The following is a 24427-nucleotide window of genomic DNA, read 5'->3' as shown; positions in this document are numbered from 1 at the left end:
GTAGAATTTATACACAATTTATATTGTGCACCCTTCTCAGTCTCCCTTGAGACTTCTGCCCCCCCCCATGTCTCTGTACAACTGTCCTTTGTTGCTCAACTGGGGATGTAAGACATCTGATCTAAGCTGCATGTGACCACGCACAGTTAACAACATCTATGAATCCTGCCCAACATAAACCATAAACTTAACATGAGAGGTTTTGAGGGTCTTGTTTGTTTGGTCTTGGCTTTGGGAGCTCGACTTTGGCTCTTACACGTACACTTTGCAGACAGCAGTGTTGCTTGAATGCCTGCTAGGCTGTGTAGATCAGAGTAGCCACGGGTCTTCATTTCAGGACGGTATTTTTTTTTGAGCTTTAAAATGCCCACTTGACCTTTTCACAACACAGAGGGTTAGCAGTCTAATGAAAGTCTATCTTCTATTTGAAAGTCCCTGCCTTATATGCCTGGTGACTCTAGATTCTAGACATCTGTGACTCTGCTCCTGTGGGCTTTCTGTGTACTTGTTCATTCTGTCTTATACCTAGAAATTTTTGGTTAAATGCCTAAGTTTTTCTGTGAGAAATCATAGTAGCTTTTGCAAAAGGTCTGTTTTCTGGGTGCCAAATGGAGCCCGAGGAAGGCACTCTGTCTGGACTCTACACGGATGTTCTGCATATAAGGATGCTGCTGTTTCTGTCATGTCCTTCCCGTAGTGTGGCTGAATGACAGAGCCTGTCAGGTCCCCTGGCCCAGCCGAATGAGAGGAGCATCTTCATGGAATGCTCCCTCTTTTCTGACATCTTACGGGTATCAGAGGCTCTGCTTAGCGTGCTGGTGTCTCAGAAGCTCCCTGCTTTAGCTTCTTTCTTTCTGAGAACATTCAGCTTTGCAGCATGCAGCTGCAGACAAAAAACTGTCTCCCTGTGGCTCCACATCCTCTCACTGGAACCCCCAAACTCAACCTCCAAAGCCCAGCGAGACTGGGAACCCACTTCTGATCCATGAAGGAGAGGACTGAGATCAACTGGGACTTGTCAAAATACTCTTCTCCCTGGGGTCCAGATCCACTGTGTTTCTCGCTTGGTGATCTTCTGATAACTTAAACCAGCTTCTAGTAATTTTTCAGCTTTAATATTATTGGAGGTGTGTCAGAAAATGCTCCAAGAATGGAGTCGTATGAGGAGACTTCTGAATGCTTGTGAGAAAACACCAAGAAAACAAGATAAGAGTCTTATGACCTCAGTTTCTTCAAAACACAGAATTGTCCTTGGAATGCTTTTTCGTGCTCCTCCCAGGTGTAGCAGGTAGTTTACTTAGGATTACTTATTATTGCTTGCTGTTGCTTTCAAGTAAATGCCTCTATGGAAAAACATGTTTTTGCCACATGCTGCTTGTCCTTGTGATTGCCCACTTTACTCGTGTGATTCTCTTTAGCCCTCAGAATATAATTTGCCTGTGCTCTAAATAAAGTAGCTACTGCAGAGGTTTTAGTCCACTTTACTCATCAGCTCTGTTCTCCAGGTCCCACTGCTTCTAGATTGGTAAAAAGAGGTGGTGTTAGATGGTTGTCAACTTCATTATAACCATAGCAACTTCCCAGAGCACAGCCAAGCCTAGAGGCCACCACAGCAGGAGGTGTCTTCCTTGGCAGGTAGTCTCAGCAAGAAAGTTAATTTGATGACAAAACGAAGATTCATTTAAAAATGTACATTTATTTATCTATTATCCGTCCGTCTGTCCATCCATCCATCCGTGTGTGTGTGTGTGTGTGTGTGTGCGCACGCGCATGCATACTTGTGCCACAGTGTGCCAGAGAGTCAAAAGAAAGCACGTAGTAGTAGATGCTCTCTTTCCAGTGTGTGGGTCCTGGGGATTGAACTCAGGCCATCAGGTTTGGTAGAAAGTGTCTTTACCTGCTGAGCCACCTTGGCAACCCTAAGATTCAGTTTTACTACCTTCAGGCTATTCAATACCAAAATGTTTTAAACAGAGTTATCTTTGAAACCCCTTCTTAAAAGAGGCTCTCTTACTATTCACTGCCTGAGACCAAGGTCAGTTCATTTACACCGCCCCCCCCAACTGCCCCATTGTTCTTAATTCTATGTATTTTTACATGCTGGCTTCCATTACTTTTGTTTATATGCAGTTTTGATTTGCATTTGAGGCAGTTTAAAAGATTTATGTTGAAATCTTTGAACTCATACAAGTTGGTGAGCATTATTACCCAGAAGCACCTACAAAGTCACCACTTAGTTTTTTAAAAATTCATGTGCAAGCAAACTATTCTTTTACTAATTAACTTTGAAAAGGAAAGCCTAATTGCACAATGCAAGATTTACTAGGTGACAGTCAACAGCCAGACTTGATTCTCTATCGCAGTCTAAATAATACCGCAGCTCATTTCATTCCGTTTCGTTTCACATAGGGACTCATTATACAGCCCAGCTCACCTTGCCCTCAATCCTCTTCCTCGGTTGCTGCGATAGACAGAGAAAGGACATGGTTCCTTAACCCTTTGGTGCACATACGTTAGAGCCTTAGAGAATGCACACACAGCTGTGTATGTATATGTGTCTGCACACAGTCTCTTCATGAGTTACCTACATGTTTAACTGGAAGCTTCAGTGAATGTCAGTAACATCTAATTTGGTTTGCATAACAGTTATTCAGAATTGATGTTAATATATTCGATCAAGTACTTGCTTGAAGTGTCTGCTACTCATTTAATAAAAAGGACACATGACCTCCCAAGAAGCCCTTCAGTGGTGGCTACATCCTGATAGGATTGAGAAAGAGTGAGTGGAGGAGACAAAGAAAGGACAGAAGGCAGAGAGGTCACAGAAGGCCTCTGCAGAACATTTTCGCTAGCATTATTGGCTTGTTTGGGGGTACACTCACCCCGCATGGCTAAGGGCTTGAGGCTCACATCTTCTTCCATCCAGCAAATTTTGGACTGCACAGGGGTCTGGACGTCCTCACTGGCTCTGGTCTCCTTCTCTGGGCTGACAGTTTTGAACGAGGGTGAGACGTAGAGTGTCTCCACGGAGGACTGGTTGTGGAACATGAGCTCTGACTTGGACATCCTCAGACCCAGGCTGACAAACTCGTCTTTACCAGACGGCCTAAATGCCTGTGAAGGTGCCAGTGTTTCAAAGCTTTCTACAGCCGTCTGCTTTTCCTGAGGAGTTTGTGGGGGACTTCCTGTGGTAGTATTTGTGATGGTTTCCTCCAATCTCTTGACTAAACCCATATTTGTCTGCATTGATGGTCTTTTTTCTGAGGGAATAGACATGGCATCTGTAAAATAGCAAGTAGCCCCAAATTAAAACTGAAACGTTCCATTTAAAATCCACTTTAATAAACAGGATCTTTCTTATTTGGTCTTCTGCTTTCCTACAAGGCTGGTGTGTTCTATTTCAAGTACCCCTGGGCTATAACTGATGCCTTAGTCATTTGGGGGCTGCTTCTCCCTCTCTCAGAGGCACTGAAACACAAGGCACAGATTTCCAATAACTTCCCTTTAAATCTTTCTCCCTTCACCCACTCATCTGTCTCTGAGCTACTATATTGTCAGTACCTTCAAGCCTTCATCCTTTACATGATAAACTAGACAAAATATACATCATTCTATCCTTATGGAGCCCTTCATCTCTCCTGGAATGAAGGTTGTCTCTTCCCAGGAGGCACATTCAGAAGCTCCTCAGGGGCAGCATCATTTTATTGAATCTTTTGTCTATGCAGAAGACAACACATTCTTTTACAGAGTTGTTTTGATTGTTACTACAATGTAAACTTTCTGTCCATCTTGTCACTAAATAGCCACAAATACATCGAAGCACCAGGAGAGCCTGGAACAGAAGGGGCTGATGCAGTGTAAGAAACCAAAACCTCAGGTGAACCTGGGTTGGGACCACTGCCTGAAACCACACATCTGGACTGAATTTCTAGATGGACTGGATCCCAACCCTCAGTATGAGGGACTGTTCTCAGATAGTTTCATCCTAACCTGGAAATGGACAGAAAAATGTTTCTTAAGAGATTGGGTTCTTACAATTAGAATCACAACACAGTGAGAGGGGGTATGCTTACTCCCCAGCACTTCCACCAGGGAGGAGGTCACTGCCAGGCGATTAAACACATCCCAAAGTACACTGTATGATCCTTCAGAGTGCACACATGCAGGGTCTCAGCACCTCCAGAGGTTGCAGAAAACTTCTGGTGTTTGTAGAAAGTTCAAGAAACTTATATGAGTCACTTTGGTGTCGTGGTGCAGCTGGTCTCGTTTGAGTGTGGTCACTAAGCAAAGATGCCTGAAGAAATTCAGATCCAAGACCAGCCAGTGGAGGAGGAAGAGGTTAGGACTTTTGCCTTTAAGGCAAAAAATTTCCAGTTAATGTCCTTGATCATCAATAGTTTCTATTTGAATGAAGAAATCTTCCTGAGGGCACTCATTTCAAATTCATTAGACCTTCTGGGTAAGATCAGAGACGAGAGTTTGACAGATCCTAGTAAACTACTCAGGGAAGGAGCTGCACATTAATCTCTTTACCAACAAACAAGATCGAACCAGCACTAGAACTGGAATGGCCAAGACTGACTTGATCAACAGCCTTGGCACTGCTGCCCAGACTGGCACCAAAGCCTTCATGGAGACCTTGCAGACTGGTACAGATATCTCTGCAACTGGCCAGTCTGGTGTTGCAGAGAAAGTGACTGTGATCACCAAGAATGACGACGAGCAGCGTGCCTGAGTCCTCAGCAGGGGCGTCTTTCCAGTGAAGACTGACTCAGGGAACCAAAGGTTTTCATCTGAATGAAAGAAGGCCGAGCTGAGTATTCGGAGGAAATGAGAATAAAGGAAGTTGGGAAGAAACATTCTCAGCTTATTGGCTACTCCATCACTCTGTGGAGAAGGAGACATGTTAAGGAAGCCTGTGATGATGAGGCTGAAGAAAAATGAGATAAAGAGGAGGAGAAAGAAAAAGAAGAACAGGAGTCTGATGACAAGCCTGAAACAGAAGATATTGGTTCCCATGACAAAGAGAGGACAGTAACAAGAAGGAGGTTTTAAGGGAGTGCAGGGTCAGGAAGAATTAAACAGCAGAGCCACTTGGCCCAGAGATCCTGAAGACATTGCTAATGGAGACTGCGGAGGGTCCCAAGAGCCTAACCTACAAGTGGGAAGGGCACCGGCAGCAAAGCGGTTTTTTATGTTGAAGGACAATTGAAATTCTGAGCTCTTCTTTTTGTCCCAAGATTTGCTCCTTTTGATCTGTTTGGAAACAGAAAGAAAAAAAAAGAAAAAGAAGATTGAGTTGTACATACACTGAGTTTTCAGCATGGGTAACTGTGAGGAGTTAATCTCTGAGTATCTAAAGTTCACTAGAGGGGCGGCGGAGTCCAAGGCTCTCCCTCTAAGTATTTCCCACGAAATGTCACAGCAAAGCAGAAACTTGAAAGTTATCAGAAAAAAAAATTGGTCAAAAAATGCTTGAGCCACCCGCTGACCTGGAAGAAGATGCAGCGAACTACAGAAAGTTTTATGAATGCTTCTCAAAAAATATAAAGCTCGGAATTCATGAAGCCTCTCAAATTTAGAAGCAGCTTCCAGAGTGGCTGTGCTTCTGCACACCTGCTTCTGGGGATGAGGTGGTTCCTCTCAGGGAGTATGGCCCAGAGTGAATGAGAACCAGGAGCACATCCATTTTATCCCAGCTGAGACCAATAACCAAGTAGCTAACTCGGAACATCTCTGACAGCATGACTGAGCAGCAATCCGTACAACTGAGCCCATAGATGATACAGTGAAGGACTTCACAGCTGAAGGACCTGAGGGCAAGACTGTAGTGTCCGTTACCAAAGAAGGACTGGGACTTCCAGAAGATGAAGAGGAGAAAAGGAAGACAGCAAGAGAAAAACAATGTTTGAAAACTTTTACAAAATTATAAAAGACATCTTAAAGGGAAAGGTTGAAAGGTCAAAGCGATTGGTGAAACCCTCATGGAATCGCCACAGAACATATGGGTGGACAGCAAACATGGAGAGAGCCATGTGAGCCCAAGCCCTCAGGGACAACTCAATGACAGGTTACATGGCAGCAGAGAAACCCGGAGATAAACCCTGACCACTCCAGTACTGAAACCTGCAGGTGAAAGGTAGAGACTGACAAGAACGGCGAGTGTGTGAAGGGTCAGGTCATCCTGTCTTCCGGCTTCAGTCTGGAAGATCCCCAGACACATGCTAACAGGATCCACGGGGATCCTGATGAAGAGGATCCCACTTCAGATGACACCAGTGCTGCTCTAGCTGGAGTAATGCCCCACCCCAGGAGATGGTTAACACATGGCTCACAGAAGGAGCAGACTAAGCTTCACCTGAAGAACCACGTGCTCAATGTTTCCTTTATTCCTTCTGATAATACAGTTTCAAGGAGTTGGGCAAGATTTAAAGTATCTGTGCAGCATGAAAACTAAGGGGAAGATAAAATTGTTTTCTGATTCTTAGACTGTGGCGCTGCAGGCTTGTTTCAGCAGGTTGGGAGAACATTTGTTGAACGACATAAGGTAAGCAATCTGAACTGTTTAAGCTGTCGAGCTGGATTCCTTAGTAGACCAAATCACCTGCCACTGAAATGTCCTGAGATAGAGCTTCATGTCTAAATGGGGGAAAAAACTGTTAAGATGCCTTAAGTGTCAACTTCTAGAATCTACTTTTGAAAATTTTTATCCCTGTAGTGAATTCTGCATGTACTAACTAATCTTAGTTAAGGACTAATCTAAGAGGTAAAAACTCAAGCTGAAACAACTTAATAAGAAGTCCCCATGGGGCTTGTTTTCCAAAGTAAAGTGCCAAGAAGAAAACCCTAAGCTCCTAGCGGTCTTGTAACTCAGCAAGGCTTGCGAATGAAAGTACCCAGTCACATCTTGCTTTAAAAGGTAAATACAGAATGTGTGTGTGTGTGTGTGTGTGTGTGTGTGTGTGTGTGTGTGTGGAGAGAGAGAGAGAGTAGAGGGTGAGAAAGAGGGGAATTTATTTTGCTTTACACCAGAAATCATGCTTTTTCTAGTTGTCACATCTTTTCATTTTTTACTTTTTGGGGTTTTAAGACAATGTGTGACTCTGTAGTTGAGGTTAGCCTGGAATTCAGGTCCTGTGCCTTGCTCTTGAGTCCTGGGACTCCAACTTTCTACTATGCTATCTTTGGAAACTCAACTCACGTACCGCTTCCTCTTCAAAGCCTGCCCTGACCCTTCTGTCTATCCCTTCTGTCTTATTATGGCCTCCATGACCAAAGATTGGAGCCTGACGAGCAGCCATAACACTTCAATAGGTCAAGCCTTGTCCCAGGGTGATACAGCCACCCTGAGCTGTCTCTGTGTACCAATGGTGCCAGTCCTGAAGGATGTACTCAATCAATGTCTTTTCAATGGAAGGAAAAATCCAGACACAAGAACCAAAGAGAAAGTAATGCTTTTGTTTTTCTAAATTTAACATAGTTTAACAACTTAATAACAATAAGAGGAAACAGAAAATTGGTAGATGAAAATAACCTCTTCTGAAATATTACTAATTTGCATATGACCCAGTTATATTTAGTTGGTAAAAGGCTTTGTTAGAAGCACTAATATATCCTAGTAGGAAACTGGAATCTTGGTATTTCAGAATTCATGTGTATGTTACTATATTTGCTTTAAAGCACTCCTTAAAGGGAATTTTAGTTAAATATTTCTCTTGATTCTCCATTATATTTGAGAGAAATGTTTTGCTTTTTATGTAACGAAATTTACTTTAAAATTCAGTGATATGTAAAATAGGACAGCCCAGGATGACCACGGCTTCGCCACGAAAATATCCTAACAACACTCAACCCAAATATCAGCATTGTCACGTTGAAGACTTGAGATGCCATGTTAATACAAAAGCTTACAACTGAAGACAAGCTTAAGAGTTCAATGAGATGGCAGGGTCTAGTGATAGGCATTCAGTGAGGGGCTCATGATGCAAGCTCTGCCATTATGGGAGGTGGAGGCAGGAAAACCAAGAGTTCAGGGCTTAGCTACAGGGAGAGTTCAAGGTCAGACTGAGCTATGTGAAACCCTACAGCAAAGAACCTAAATAAATAAGTAAATATCTTAAAATTTAACAAGACAAGTCTGACTAAAGTCCCTCTATTTCTATCAGTCCTTTCCTGACAACCTGACAGTCTAGGAAGAATAAACTGCAAACTGGTTGCCTGGACTTTTATTAAAACTAGGTTGTTTTTTTTTTTTTTTTTAAAACTGTGTCAGGGATTAAATCAACCTATCTCCAGTCCTGATGACAGAAGCTGAGGATACAGCTCAGATGGTAGAATGCTTGGGAAAAATGATTTCAAATGCATAGCACATTTTATCTTAAAAAGAAAAATCTTTACTTGAACAGAAAATGAAAGCGTTCTGAAGGTTCTGGAACAAAGCTGCCTTGGGCTTCTCTGCTGTCAGCTCAGTTCCACACACTCCCCATTCTGTACAACATGCCAAACTAACTCTCTGTAATCACTAGTTATTTATAGTTTGTATGTGGAAGTCCCCTCCTATGCCAGTGACCAACTCCGCACTCCATGGGTTCTGAAGGCTCTCCACAGCTTACTTGCTACTTACCAGGAAATGACCCACAGCCAGGCTGGGCTGCATTCTCAGGCAGACCCAGGGCTCCTGATACCTGCATCTTGTCCACCAGGCAACATCTTCCTGCTTCACTTGTATAAATCCTACCAACCCCATAAGATCCATATCAATCAATTATAGCTTCTAGAAGCTATTTCCAATAGATAACACTCCACCCGAATCCATGCCTTTTCTGAAATGATAAAACATACTTCCACATGAACTCATTATTTGACTTAATTAGATACAATATAGCACTGATCATATATGAAGTCCCTGCACGCTGACCTTACAGCCTACAGGATGCTTTTGCATAGGGAAGGAATGCATGTGTCTGCTAAATTTAACGAGTCCCTAATGTGCCTCTCCCTGACATCAGCTTTCTCTGCTGGTCCTGGGCACTAAAGCATGCTGTATGTGAAACCTAAAATCAAGAATGCTCAATCCAGCAGCTGTTGGGGCTCGGCTTCAGCTCAGCAGCCGAATGTTTGCCTAGTATAAGCAAAGTTCTGTGTTTGATACTGAGTACCATAAAAATAATAAGGAAGGAACAGAGGAAAGTTAGGAGTGAGCAATGAAGGAGAGAAAGGGCTGGCTAACTGATAACTACTATTTACTCTGGGCTGTGTAAAGGCTCTGGAGAGACAGTAAGTAGGCCAATCATCTAGTAGTACCACTACAGTAAAAAGTCAGAGCAGAGGAGAAAGATGGAAAGTGTCCAAGTAAATGGAACTTCAGCAAAGAAAGAAGGCTGGAACCAGCATCCGTGTTGCATCATCAGGGCAGGCATGAGCCAATCAGAGTTATTAGTTTTTAGTGTGTGGCAGAGAAAGGAGGCGCTCTAGAAGAAAGAAAGGAAAAATCCAGGGCTGTGGACCTCTTGACTGACAGGCAGGAGTTGGGAGGAAGGAAACAGAGTGTAGGACACTTTTGGAAGATTGTTACTTTGTCACCTTGATGGAACTTTGTGCTCCTGTTCCCCAGACAACCACCTTGTCTTCTTCTCCAGCCTCTTTTCCTCTGAAAAGAAGGCAATATATCCTCAACACTTCTGATCTATAATAAAGTATCCTTTACTGCCAGACTTCAGCTAGAACTAGGATGGTCTGTGTGCAGTCCATTCACACATTTTTAACCCTGGTCTCTGCTGAGTTCTGCTGCTCCTTTGGGGAGATCTGACCTCCTATTCTTGACCTCTACTTTTCCTCTATTGACATGGCCTTCAACTTCCCCAGCACTTGGGGTATTTTGGAAGCCTCCACCACAGTCCCTGAATCTTCCCATCTGCCCCCTTGCTCCACACAGCCTGCCAGAATGACTGGTCCTCAAACTACCTAACACAGTTTACGGCTCTGCATGAATTTACCCCTCTTGCTGTATCTCCATCACTACCCTTGTAAAACTTTGACCCAGCAATGCTTTCCTGTCTTCACCCTCCACACTCCTCCCAGTGCTAAGCCTCCACCCAGCTGTTCCTTCTTCCTGAAATTCTCTTCCTCTCCTTACATCTGGCCAAGGACTGCCACCTTCCGGGTTGGCACCCCTCAGATGGGGCTATGCTTTGCTCATGGACAAGCCACAGCCTGCAGGATTCTTTCCCACTCTGACAAAGATGATTTTATTCTTCAAGACCCAATCTAATTTCTTGATGAAAAAATTTTAACCTTCCAAGTTAAAATGAATCTGTTTTCCTTACTCATTATTGCATAATGAATTCCATATGAATACTGACTTTTCTTTAGCAATCTCATTATTTCAAATGTATCCCTTTACTTGACAAACACGTATTAAGTATGAGAATGTGTCCAGCAGTATCTTAAGCTCTTGGATCACAGCACTAAATAAATGTGTTGTTTCTAACTCAGTCTAATTTCTTGTCACCTCTAGTATAGTGACATCCTGCAGAGCACGAATCCTACTGAAGCTGTTCAGCCCACAGGCAACGGGCAGAGTATCTGATAGTCATTGCTGTCCCAAAGATCTGGACACTAAAATAAAGTCATCTGTAGAGCCAGAAGAAGGAAGAGAGGATATCCTGATGCAGTCCTTTGAGACACAGGGCACTGAGATACCCAGAGGTCCAGGGGCTTATTCAGGGATCACACAGGATTCAAGGGCAGAGGAATAGATGCCAGACTCATGAGTTCAACATTCTTCTACCTTGGGGAACCGAAGAAGGGACTAAGGAAGCTGGCAGATCCAGATGTACCCATAGGGTTGTTCTTTACTAACAAACCTATGCCCGGGATGTATGTTTGTGTCTGCAATTGCCAAGTGACGCAGTCTTACTTCAGGCTTATGTTGTTCATTTGTGGGATGCAGGGCACGTGAGCAGAATGAAACTGGTCCATGTGTCTGAGCCTGCTTATTATCTCCTTGAGGAAGATTTTGGGAAGATGGCTGCTAAACACATGAGGAAAAGAAGCGTTCACGGACGACGTTTTTCTAAAGCTCTCAGGAGTGTGAGGACTCTGATGGAGTGTAACACTGGTGCTGCCTTTCTGAGTTGGAAGATAAATACATCGTTGCATACACGGCAAACACCAATGTGATTGTTCCAGAAGGCTTCCCAACCTTTTCCAGGAAAGAATTTCTGTGAATTCCACTGAAAGAGCAGAGAGGAGTTCTGAGTGAATTAATTTGGTTGGCTAGCTTTATCTGATTTCTCATTTTCTTTCCATTTAAATCTGAATGTCAGAGCTTTCTCTCAAGCATCTATCCAGCCGACTCCTCAATAGGAGGCTCAGTATTAAATCATGAGACAGCACCAGCTCGCCTTAGTCACCTGCCAATATACCTGATTAATGCAAAATGGGACCCTGGAAGGCGGGTTGTCCTAGGCTTGATAGCTATCCTTCAGGAAGCAGCATATTCTCTGTGGAAGAAAGCAGGCTGAGATTTCCACACAGACCAACATGAACATACCCGAGGCCAGAAAACAGCAAACAACCTCCAGGCCAAAGAGACCAGCCCACTCAGTGGGTCAGGAGTGGCCCAGCTAGTGCACAAGGGAACATTCTGACAGAGACTTCAGTTGGGTTCGGAGTGAAGAAACTTTGTAGACAGACAGGAACACCCCACATGACTCCTCTTTTTCATTTTTCAGCAATTCTGTGGGCTTGTTCTAGGGACTATAATTGTTGCGTGTTATTATGTATTTGTTATTATAAATCTAATAATGGGCGTTCTAGTCCAACAGAGCCGACACTGTGCTCCATTCTCTTGTGGGTCTGACGCATAGGATCCAATTACGGCTACAAAGGAGAGAGCTGGCAGACATGGCTGAAGATGGATGCCAAGATACAGCTTTCTGTAGTTTAAAAAGGCGTAACTGGAGGTTTTTTCCCTTTCAGTAATTAAGCTAATCAGAGGAAATAGGATGTGAAGATTATAATGAGGTCATTTTGCTAAGAGGCCACAGTTACAAATTATTAACATAGGAATGATTTAAATTGCTTACTAATATATTGGTTTAAAACAGGCAGGTCATTAGCCTAAAATGGATATTGAATATAAAAGTTAAATCATATGCATGACACAAAAAAATCGAGGTTTTTTTTCTTGTGGTGCACACACAAAATCCTAAATAATTATAAGTCTGAACAGCTACCAGTCCCTTAGGGTCTGTGCTAGGGTGGAATAGGTGCATGATCGCATCCACTGTGCTGCAAACCCAGCCAAGTGTGGAGAAGAAACACATTCAGAACTGCAGCCCCAAGACCCACAAATATGTGGACTGCTCCCTTCAGAATGAGGTGGCATGGTTGTTCCATTCTAACAGGAGGACAGAAAGAGGGGCCTACAGAAAAGGACTTTGAAAAGGCATCTTCAGTAGAGCAGCTAACAGCTTTCACGCCATGAAAATGGGTTGTAATGAATGGATTATGAAATCGGCACGGAGAGCTCATTACTAAGTTTTATGTCATAGCTAAGGTTCCACCAGTAGTACAAATCACACTTTCCTTCACTAGGCTGCAGCTTTAGAAAGGGAGAATGAATGCCTGCCCATCTCAGAAGCTGTGTCTCTAAGGCTCTGGGAGCTGACATCTGCCATGTAAAGGCCATCCTGTACAGTGAGCACGCACCAGGCTCTGGGAGATAAGCAGGGGCTCAAAGGCATAAGTGGTGGTGACCCCCGGGTGTACAAGGACAAACAATGACTCCAGAAGAGGAAAAAGTTAAACTCAACCCGGGAGGAGTTTAATTCTATCCAGAATTCAAATATTTTAAACTGCAAAATATCTCAAACTGTGCCAGGCCCAAGGGTCTCACTACCGGGTATGGAGAACTGTCATTAGGAGCCAGCCAGGGCAGAGAACTACAGCAGCTCTGGCCATGGCTCTGCCTGAAGTGATCAGAACCTGAGCAAGCCCTACCCTTGTAGACCGCAGGCATGGTGCAAGCCCGTACCCACTGGTCCTCAGCAGGTGGCATCTGAGACGCAGAGGTAGGACACAGAAGGATAGCTTCCCAACATTTTCTCAAGCATGCACACCAATAATTAACTTTTTTACTTCAACAGCAGATCTTGGGTAGGTCCACAGCACAACAACCAGCCTTTACATACCATTTACATTGTGAATGAAGAAGAAATGCTACTTCTTATGAAGCATGGTTGTGTATCTATTAAAAATAAGCCAACAAGATTCCCAATAAAACCAGCAACATTATCCCCAGATCATGTCCTTCTATGATCACCAGAGACTTCCAGAGACAATGCAGACTGGTCCCTTCCCCTAGACAGGAACTGTTCTTGATCTTACAGCTCTCTGCTCTGTTTCTGTTTTGTTGCATGGTCTGCAGCACTAGTCTGTGACTTATTTGTGTTTTGCTTACTCTGTCTCATCCCAGCACCCTCTACATGTTTTCATTCACGGAATATCACTTTTCGGATAGACTCTGTAATGAGGAGGCAAAAGCCAGGAAAGACTTCAGTCACTGGAATTGTTAAGCATGGAAATAAAATGCCAGATACACTGGTTAAGAAGAAAAAAATTTTCTGAGAGATGAGTGAAAAGTGAGGGATTATAAAACCCAAGCTAAGCAGATTTCATTAAAAAAAAAACAACCCAAATATAGTATCTAAAATTCGTTCAAAACTGGAAGAAATGTTAATGAATCCGTGGGTGGCAGGAAATAGAGAGCTGGAAGATGGCTGGAGTCAACAGGAGAGAAATCTAGCAGCGAGTCTGAGTCTGAGAGAGATGGCAGGCCGAGTGTGAGGCTGGCATCAGGATTGGTGCCTGACTCCTCCAGCCTCATGGGCCTGGCCACTGCAGGCTGGCCTCTCTGAGATCCCTACATGCACCTGGGCCCTCACCACTGTTCCTTCCCTTCCCTCCTCATCCTCAGGTCTGTCTTGATCTCTTCTTGTCCCTGAGTTCTGCCCTGTGGGTGTCAGAACATAGAGAAAGCACAGAAGAGATGGTGTCTGTCCTTTCTCGCCTGGCCACTGTTTTTGTCCCTCTGCTAGTGGTGGCTGCTTTGGCTTTCATGGCCCTTTGGGGGCTCCTCCCCAAGTCTCCCTCTAGTGCAGTGAATCTGAGATTCCTTTAAGGGTCCCTTGCGAGTCTGCTAATTTCATCAGGGAGGAAATGATGTATTTGGCTTACACTTCTGCATCACAGTCCATCCCTGAGGGAAGTCAAAGCAGGAATTCCAGCTGAAACCTGAAGCAGGAACCAGGGAGGAAGACTGCTGACTGGCTCACTGTAGAGTCACGCTCAGGGGACTTTCTTATAGGATGATGTCTATCTGCCCATGGTGGGCAGGGCCCGTCTACATCAATTAACAGTCAAGACAAGACCCCACAGATATGCCCACAGGTCAGTCTGATCCTGGCAACTCCTTAACTAACAGTTTCTTCTTAGGTGGCTCCAGGCTGTGTCAAGTTGGCAGTTAAAGCTCATGAGGCCGCCCTCTGCTATGGTTCCATTGCATGGGACTCCAGGCCTGAGACCTCTTCCTCCAGCTCTCCGCAGTGTAACCGTTGAACCCCGACTTGTGCCGGAGCCTGGCTGGAGGAAGCACAGCACTGCAAATTCCTGGTGGTCGGCCGTCTGGAGCCTTGGGAGAGGTCAGCTCTTTGACTGGTCTTTCAGCTCTCATCCTCTCCCACACAATCCCGAACCCTCACTGCTGTCTTCAGGCACCTCCGTCAACCCGGCCTTTCCTACTTGCTTTTTAGCAGTTGATCTTCTGCCCCAAGCACCAGGGAAAGACAGACTTTAAACTGAGCACCCCTCATGCTAAACAGCTGAGCCACACGCTGGCTATACTCAGCCCTCCAGCTCAGCCTGAAGGGTCAGAAACAATGCTCCCAGCTCACTCGTTGTTGGTGTCTGTCACCGAGACTCATCCTAGCCAGCATGTCTTCCTGTCTTCAGTCTTGTCTTAGGTGCTCCCTGGCTCAGGGAGGTGCTCGGCCCTCTCCATATTTATTAAGCTATGCTCAACATATGAGAACTGTGTATGTCTATGGTATATGATGTAATGTTTTGGTTTAGAGACATAATGTGAAGTTAAAGGAAGCGAATTAACAAACCTACCACCTCACATTCTAATCATTTTGGAAACATTTAAGATTTCCTCCCTTAGAAATCCTCAAGTATAGCACTGTTATTTATCCCGCTCCTCACTGTACAGTAGCCCTTCAGAGCCTATTTCTGGCCGAGATGTTATAACTTTTGACCAACATCTCCACACCCCAGGAAGCATCATTCTATTCTGCTTCTGAGTTCTGTTTTGGAAGATTCCACATGTGTGTGGAATCATGTAAGGTTTATTCTATGGTGTCTGCCCTATCCTATGTAACTCAATGCCCTTCAGGTTCGGCCACACTATTTCAGGGGACAAGAGTCCTCTCTTCTGTGAAGCTGAGAGGATTCCATTTCTGTATTCATTCCTCCACTGATGGACACCTTGGCTTTAAATACTTCCTCGGAGGGCCCCTTCTGCTGGTGTGCCTCATCTTCCTCTTGTGCCACTTGCCCAAACAAGTGGTAACATACACACTTGCATTGAGTTCATGTCTTTCTGTGCTGTTTGACTCCTCACAACATGGCCCATTCCTCTCTGGTGGAGCTGCCCTTGGGCGACTGGCACTGGCCTGTTCATTGCTGAAGCCAGTGGAAAATTTTCAGTCCTGTCTCAGGACATTTCTGTGGCATTTAAGATTGACGAGCCCCCCCTCTTCTTTCTGCTCCTTTCATTCCATACACTCATTCATTCAGATGATATTTATTAGGTGGCATGTCACACACTATTCTAGGTACTAAAAATACGACAGTGCACAAAAAGATGAAGTCTGTACCCCCTTAGAGCTTATATTACATGGTGGGGGAGGGGAAATGAATAATTAAACAAGGATTTATATTTAGCAGGTCAGACAGTGATAAATCCTATGGAGGAAAATAAAACCATTCAGGGGCAGAGGCAGAGCCAGGGAATGAGCAGGCTGATGGGGACCATCAGAAGGGCCTTGGTGCTGGGGTGACACGAGTGGCAAAGCAAATGAGGTAAGGGAAGCGATCATGAGCTCTAGAGAAGTCTGGAACGTTCCAGTGAGAGGGAAGGCCCTACAGATGCTTGCCACATTCCAGGGATATCAGTGGTCTGAGATGGCTGTGGCAGAGTGACCAAGAAGGAAAGGGGATAGAAGAAAGGGCACAGGGGAAGCCAAGTCAAAATGAAAGAGAGGCCTCCACACTAACCACAGGGACCTTGGTGGGACAGGAGCAGATGCCAGTGTTGGTGTGACTCTAATACATTTTTCACTTTGGAAGCAAGGGTGATATGAGATAACAAGAGTCACAGCTGACTCACAGGCTTGGACTTGACAACTTAATTGTAGGTGGCACCTTCCTCTCTAACCTCTGGTGTCTTTCTCTGTCCTTCAAGACAAGATCCAAGGGAGTCATGATTCCCCACCCTCCACCCCACAGCTCACATGCTCTGACTCACCCTGGGGCACAGAGCAGTCCCATTCACCATGCCACTGAGGCTCACCACCACAGCTACCAGCCACCTTGCCCCTCACCTGCAGTTGGAGCCTGACTATAACATCTAGCGTGAGTCAGATTCCTAGCACTGGGGCCAACCAACCCAAAGAACATCCCTCAAAGCCTCTTATAAGGCTAGGTCAGCCTATGACCATCTGCCTGATGAAATGAGTCTGGGATTATAATGAGGCTTGGGGTAGATGCCACCATTCTAGGCATCTCTTGGAAGAATGTCCTCTGAGACTTCTGGCATCCTTCTGAGTTATCTGCTCTGCAAATAGACCCAACATGACGACAATGACCTAAGGGGGAAGATGAGATCCAGCACCTTCTCAGGAAATCTTACCATGGCCTCCTCATTGGATTCCTCCTCTTCCACCACATTGTACCCCCTGTTATCTCTTTCTCTCTCTCTCTCCATCCACCCTCCCTTCCTCCCTCTGTGTGAAATCTCCATATAAAGACTTGATACCTCGGTGTCTAGTTTATTATTAGATCCTCAAGAAAAATCAGATCGGCTGAAAGGGTCCTGCTTTAACATCCTAACATACATATTAGGGTGTCTGAAGTTTGAATATGAACCCACCTTCTGAGTCTTCAGGGTCCTGAAACAGTTGCATGCTATGGTTACCTGACAGATTGGTTCTCATTCTAAAACCACAAATTAGGTGTTATAATTATTTTTCAACTGATAAATTTTCTTTTTAATTACCTTAAGCCTTTTGATCATGTGATTTACAGATGTATGTTGAGTGTCTTTCTAGCCTTTCTTCTGAGTAGCAGAGACACCTCTAGCAAGCTTACACACATAGTTATACAGCCTGTCTCTCTTCCTTCTTCCTAAAACCAGGCAAGATGGTTTCTGCTCCAGGGAGGTACTTCCCCGAGTCTCCAAATGCTCCAGCAGGGTCTCCCCTCCAGAAAGATGCCTTTGTTCTTGTTGGTGTCCATGTTGGAGAATTCAGGGGTCTGGTCCTGGAGATCAGGCCCTATCTTGTTGGCCTTCTTTTCCCACAGTGCTTAGCGAATCTCTCCTTGCCCTTCTCAACACTACTCATTTCTGAAGTCACTTCCAGGCACACAGTGACCTCCTTACTCTGCTCTCTCAAACTCTCATTATTGTAAACAGTGTCTACACTTACCAACTCCTTATCAACTCCTAAGTTCACCACTGCATCCTGCATCTCAGATCTTCCTTTTGGAGTAATCCCCTCCTTCTTGAAATTCGGGGTGACACTGTCCTGAGAGTCAACAGGTAACACAGTTTTGTTCATTTCAAAGTCTTCTCTTCGCTCCTTAACCTACCCCTCACCAATGACTGCACGTTCTAGGAGAGCAGGGGTCTTCCTCTGTGCCCGGAAGACACCTGTGTCCCAGCCTCTATGGCGCTGCCGAGAAGTCTGCTCCTGGTCTAGCTGATTTCTACAGTTTCCACTTGCCTGTTGGGTCTCTGTCTCTTGTCTCCTGCACCCTGACGTGTGAGTTAGTGGTTTTCCTAGTTATTTATCGTCCTTGCTGCATATTGCACTTCCTATGTCTTTTACCAATTCTGGAAACATTACCGGCTGCCATCTTACAGTGTGGCCTCTCTCTGGGATTCTCTCCTTGGCTCTGCTGAGAAAAACAGGTTTTTCATTGTGTCTACTTTCTCCCACTTCCTCAGCCTCCGCTACATGCTGGCTTCTTCCTGGTCCACAGGTAAATCTGCAGTTCTCACTTGGGTTCCATGCTAACATTGCCTAACCTTCGCCAGCCTACCGAGTTTTCCCTTTTCCTTTCTGGAAGTTTCCCTTGGCTACTTTCAAATCTCTCTAGACGGCTCTCACTTACTGACTCCATTCTTTGTGTACATGTGTGTGGTACATGCACGTGAGCCTGTGTGAGCTCACCAATGCAGGTGCAGATGGAGGTCAGAGTTGATGCCAGGTGTCCTTTGTATTTTTTATTTCTCTTAAATCACTTTCCACATTATTTTTTTTGAAACAGGGTTTCTCAGTGACTCAGAAGCTGGCCACGTTGGGTTGACTAGCTGGCCAGCCAATCCCCAGAATTGTCCTGTCTTACCCATTGCCTTTACCGTTCTCTGCCAGCACTGGGATTGCAGGCATGGGCCACTCACCCTCCTGGCTTTTACATGAGTGCTGGGGCTTCAAAGGCAGGTCTCACTGCCCACACACAAACACTTCCCCGCTGAGCCATCTCCCTAGCCCTTTGCTTCTATCTTTAAAAAACAAACAAAACAAAAACATCCTACACTGAGCTGCTTAGCATCCTGCAAGAGGTAACCCATGTCCAGAGAGTCCCTGGAGGTGAACCCTTGGTCTGCCTTTGAAGACTCTCACTTACGTAGTCCTACTCCATTTTCTGGCTGGTGGTCACTGACTATGACATCAGGTTGGGCTCAAGCTAGTCTGTAAGTTCAAAAGCCCTGAGTTATCTTGGGAACTAAGCATATGGATCTACGTCCCCTTGGGTGCTCCAGTGTAAGGTAATTTGAGGTCTGGTGTCTGCTTTTGTTCCCGGCCCAAGGTGTAGTTCTCTGCCTGTGATGCTGGCTTAGGGGAACCTGTCTTTTGATTTATATCCATTTGCAGTTAATGCTCCAACCATGGTTCAGCTCTCGGGTGTGTCTTTCTTCGGGTTTGCCCTTAGAATTTTCCTTTAGCCCCTAAATGTGGATGAAGAATCTTTTCTCATCCAGGACCTTGCCTCGCTTTGTTCACCTGCTTCAACAGTGGGAAGACCAGCGGTGTCTGGTCCTCACTGTGAGGAGCCAGGAAGGCTGCTCTGAAGAGTAAGATGATAGGCAGATGAAGGCTCAGGGAGGGAGGGCATGAAAAGAGACATCACAACAGTTCAGGGAGTGGCCAGGCTCCCCAGAGACAGGAAGATGGCATCGAAGATGTGATCAGCAGAGAACTGAGAATTTATGGATAACCAAGCTTTCCAAGGTTACAGGGGGAGGGGACTGGCAACAGGCATTAACTCTGACAGACTCCTCTCTGAGTTTCTCTTTTCTAAGTTAAATGACTTGATCGCCGGCCTAGAAGCGAGGCACCTTTCTGATCTGCACTCGCTCAAGGCAGCTGACCTTGGCAAGAGCCACGGTCAAGCTCTGCTGTGGCACCACCTTTGCCTACTAAGGTTTGTAATTACTGCAGCCCTCTGCTTGTCGCTTTTCTACACTACGTGCCCATCCATCAATGGACAGGAATCTGCTGCAGAACTCTCTGGGGTTATCTAGAGATGCTCTGGAGAGCCACAGCATGCCACTGTATTACTTACACACTTTAGAGAGGAACAAACAAACAAAGCCCACATTTGTGTGAGCCTAGTCAACACTCTAAAGACTAGCTATGTATGTGGCTTAGTTCTTGGCCACAGTGATATGCTAAGTGTCTCCCGAAGGCCCAGATGTTAAAGGCATGTCCTTAAAGTAGAATTACTAAGAGGTGATGGAATCTCTAGGAGGTGGAGCCTAGTAGGTGACCCTCATTCCCTGGGGGCATGCTCTTGAAGGGGTCTGTGGGACTCATCCTCCTCTTCCTCTCATTTGCTTCCTGACCAAGAGGGTAAGACATTTCACTCCTCCATGTGACCCCACCATAATGTGCCATCTCACCACAGGCCCTGAAGCCACAGAGCCAACTGACCACGGACTGAAACTGCAAAGTTGTGATCCTAAGTAGCCCTTTCTCTCTGTGAGATCTGCAGGGTCTGGTACAATGACAGAAGGCTGATTGGACTCTCTGCTGTGATCTTACTCTGCTGTGAGGAAGACAGCAATACCAAGATGAATAAGCCAAGGACCACATTTGCTAAAACTGCCAGCTTGAAAAAATGCAACAGCTTGAACACCAACTGTAATCAGCAAGGACAGGGGCAACTACTAGAGGTTTTTCTCCCAGAATTTTATTAAAAGGCTAGGCATGTCTAGCGAGGGCCTGCATTCAGTGTAATGGAATGATCAGACTTCTTAAACACATAGCAGACAGCCATCCAGGGAGCGGACAGTCCCATCCAGGGAGCGGACAGTCCCATCCAGGGAGCGGACAGTCCCATCCAGGAAACAGAGTTAGAATAAAGAGAACCTGACGACTGCCTTCCTTCTGGTCTGGTTGTTCCAGTGCCTCAATTCTAGTCAGTCCTCCCAGAGAAGAGCGGCCTCTTAGGGCTCCTGGCACAGCTAACACACTGCCCGCAGTTACCCCCTTCCCCTGCTGCCTCCTCCTCCACAGTAAAGGGCACCATCATACCCTCCCTTCCCAAAGGCCACAAGGTAAGCTCATTTGTCATCCTTCTGACACCTGCTCATCAGGAAGTCCTGACAGTGCTCAGAACACAGCTCCAGCCCGCCCCCTTCTCCCACAGCCACTGGCTCTGTCCTACCCCAACTGCCAGGGTAGGCACAGGTGCTCCCCTGCTCCCTCCCACTCCTGCTCTCCCACTACCTCACTCTCCCTCTGCACTCAGCAGCTGGTCCAACCCCACACACCTCACGGGCTGAGGATTAAATCTTGTCACACCACCCGCTTCCTGTGCTACATTGCAGCCATGTGGCTTCTCAAGGAAAAATTAACCTTCTCCACCTGGGCGTCCGTGCTTCCTGTTTTCTCTACTCAGACAGTGCCTCTCCAGGCCTCTCCACCCTTCCACCTCAGCTCCTGAGCTAGCTCGCTCTTCAAGGAAGCGCTCCAGTGCAAGCCATCGCTGATTTCCAAAGCTCTGGTCAGTTTTCCCCATCCCTCGGGCCACAGCTCTAAGTACTTTATTTGTCTATTGCCTGCTACCTCAGCCAGAACAGAAAGTCCTAGAGGACAGACAGGCCCACCACAGCACCGACACAAACACGGCAGGGGCCAAGTAACTATTTGTTGAGTTAAAATCCAATTTCTTAATCTTTCCTTCTGGAACTTTATATCTGTTTTGCAACTGGCATCTAGTTGATAGCTATTCTAGTTTATGTTTACAGAAAGGCAACGCTCTTTGGGCTTTGCCTTTAATTTAGTATATTAGCCTGAGGAGAGCTCTTACCATATTGCCCATCGATAAATAGTATCTCAATTAGTAAGTCATGCAGCTTCGCTGAGTAGGATTTAATGAGCCTGAACACTCCTCTCCGAGTCCCAGTCTGTCTTAACTATCGGGTCATCTCAAGCTTCCATTTCTCTCTCTTCTCATCAGCTCTGTACATACCAGACACCCCACAACACCTGGGTGTGTGTGCTAGGAACTGGGGGTTCAAAGGCAGGAGAAGAATGAGCACATGTTACAAGGTGGCCTCTACCCCACAGTGCTACATACTGCTGAATCCCTAAAGCAGTGTTTCTCAACCTGTGCGTCACCATCCCTTTTGAGGAGGGGGTCAAACATCAGATTCTTACATTACAATTCATAACAGTAATAAAATTACAGTTATGAAGTAGCAATGAAAAAATTCATGGCTGGAGTCACCACAACATGAGAACTGTATTAAAGGGTGCAGCATTAGGAAGGTTAAGAAGCACTGGATTCACAGAGCCCTCCCCCACGCACAACCATTTGTATGACATCACACTGCCCAAACAGAAGCATGATAGAAGTCTTCAACTAACAACAAACAGGCTGAAGATTGGCGCTCAGCGAAGGAACACTTGCCTAGCATGTGCAAGGCTCTAGGTTCAACCCCGGCACTGCCACAACAAATGAACAAAACAAACACACGCCAGCTTAGTAACGGAGAAGGCTCTGAGGAAGCGGACTGACTTGGCTTCTGCCAAGTGTTCCTAACACTAAGCTCCTAACCTATCCTGAGCTGTCCAGAGAAGTCAGGCAGCCTCAGTGGGTGGGGTATGGTAAGCCTATCCAGGGCAAGCCCAGGGAAGCCTCAGAGACTTGAGGACCTGGTCAACCAGCACCTTTCAGTCCATTAGCTAGCTACTGTTCTCGGCGGGGATCATTCAGCAGTGCACATAACTGGGAAATTCCCTCCCATGCTGCTTCATTCTGAGGGCAAAGAGGACTTCTGCCTGTTTTCCAGGGAATACCTGGACAGTGAGCTGTGCCCACCCTGCTCACCTGACAGCAGAACAGGGCAGGGCAGTAGGGAAGAAATGTCACTGGTGGAAGGGAAGGGAGATGAAGGGACGGTGGTATCTGAACCACTCAGAGTCTGCCATGTGAGATGTAGGAGCAGCTCCGGCAGCTTCTGGGGTTGACAAGTTAGCTGAGGGGGTGGCATAAGTAACAGAGCCTCACAATGGGGCAAGAGGGAAATGGACCTGCACAGCCTGCCAACCTACACCAGGTCAGTGGATACAGGCAGAGAGAGGCAATGCTAGGGCAATGTCAGGAGTTCTGGCTCACCAGAGGCCACACTGAAGAAATGCTCAGACACCAAGGAGCAGGTACTCCCCCTCCGCAAAGCCACAGTGTCAAGCCTCCTTGGGGAGGTAGAGGGAGGTAGGGAGCCCTAAACTGATCTGAGTTCAACATGGCTATAGATAAACTCCCAGAGTAGAGAAACCAAGGAGATTTAAGGTTATCTTGAAATACAGACAAACACAGCTATCCCTCTTGCATATTAACAGTCCCGCATGAAAACACCATGCCTACCGCTCAAGCGTGAACAAGACATGAGGGCCCGCCTCTGAGGGGCCCCCTGCCTCTGCTAACTCACTATGGGGACTGTCCTGTCTCTCTGGCTGCTAGAGTGATGTTGTCCCTCCCTCACCTGCAGTCCTTCCAGCCCCATTGACTTGAGTGACTGCCCAGCATCTGGAAACTGGTATGCTGGGGGTCGTGGGAGAGAGGGACACTGATGAGACATCTCTGGGCACCTGCCACTCAGAGACAGTTCCTGGGTTGCGATGGGACTGGAAGGAAGAGCTCAGTGGATGCTCCCTGGGTCTGGCCAAGGCCCAGCACATAACCTCGCTGTGCTCCAGACACTCTCTCCAGCTCACTGTGTTTGTGCACCCCTCCTGTCACACAGAACCTTAGCTAGCAGAACAATCAGGTGTCAGCCGGGGATGGGGGAATTCTCAGGAGCTTTAAAAGGCAACTCTGCAGGCAATGAACCCAGCCGTGAACTCCAAGCACTTCACTGTGTGGCGCAGGCCACCTTCCTTTTAAAGCTGTGACAGATGTTCTTTGAAGATGCTTTTAAAGCATATGCAGAAAGCACAGGATGAAAACCCCAAGGATGGCTGCATTCTACTTAGGGGCATTTCAATGCCACTTACTCACCAGGAAGCATTTAAGGAAGTACTCACTATATGCTAAGCAAAGGGCATAGGTACAGTGTCTTGCTAAGCAAGATGTGACCTAGCTCCCAGAATTACAGTCTAGTGTGAGGAAGCAGGGCCTGCTCCCTGGAACCCGGGGAGGAACAGTAGCAAGCTGTGCCTTCTGCATGCCTGGGAAGGCTTCCTGGGAGGAGGTGCATCCTAGCTGAACCCAGACAAGTAGGAATCAGACAAATGAAGGGGAGTGGCAGGTAGTGACAAGGCCAGAGAGTATACTGTCCGGGAAGCAGTGTCCAAGTTGGACCTCCATGTAGAACAAGGAGGAAGGCAGTGACAGGTGACTCTCCCAGGTGAGCAGAGGCCAGTGCAGGATGCATCCAGGAGCCTATCCCACTGTCTGTCTAACTCACTTAGCTCCCCACCTTTGCTTTGTCACGCAGGAAGCCTTCTTCCAGCACAAGCTCCAGGCTGTGTCCTGTCCCAGACTGAAGAACCCCAAAGGCTCCAGAGTGTGGGAAGTCCTCAGTGTGGCTTATCAGGACACGAAGCGTCCAAGCCATGCTGCCCAGGAA

General features: G+C 46.2%; 1 protein-coding gene and 1 pseudogene across 1 annotated transcript in view; one reads left to right on the top strand and one right to left on the bottom strand.

The window, feature by feature from the left end:
• Window positions 1-24427, bottom strand: part of Enthd1 (ENTH domain containing 1) — a 103873-nt gene that overhangs the window by 15900 nt on the left and 63546 nt on the right. The window contains exon 5 of the mRNA XM_075959843.1: window positions 2850-3281. Within this exon, the coding sequence (XP_075815958.1) occupies window positions 2850-3281 (432 nt within the window). The remainder of the gene's footprint in view (window positions 1-2849; window positions 3282-24427) is intronic.
• On the top strand, window positions 4291-5582 carry LOC142845127 (heat shock protein HSP 90-alpha pseudogene; annotated as a pseudogene).

The sequence above is a fragment of the Microtus pennsylvanicus genome, chromosome 2, assembly GCF_037038515.1.
Source record: "Microtus pennsylvanicus isolate mMicPen1 chromosome 2, mMicPen1.hap1, whole genome shotgun sequence".
Taxonomy (NCBI): Eukaryota; Metazoa; Chordata; class Mammalia; order Rodentia; family Cricetidae; genus Microtus; species Microtus pennsylvanicus.
This window is presented reverse-complemented; position numbering and strand designations above follow the sequence as displayed.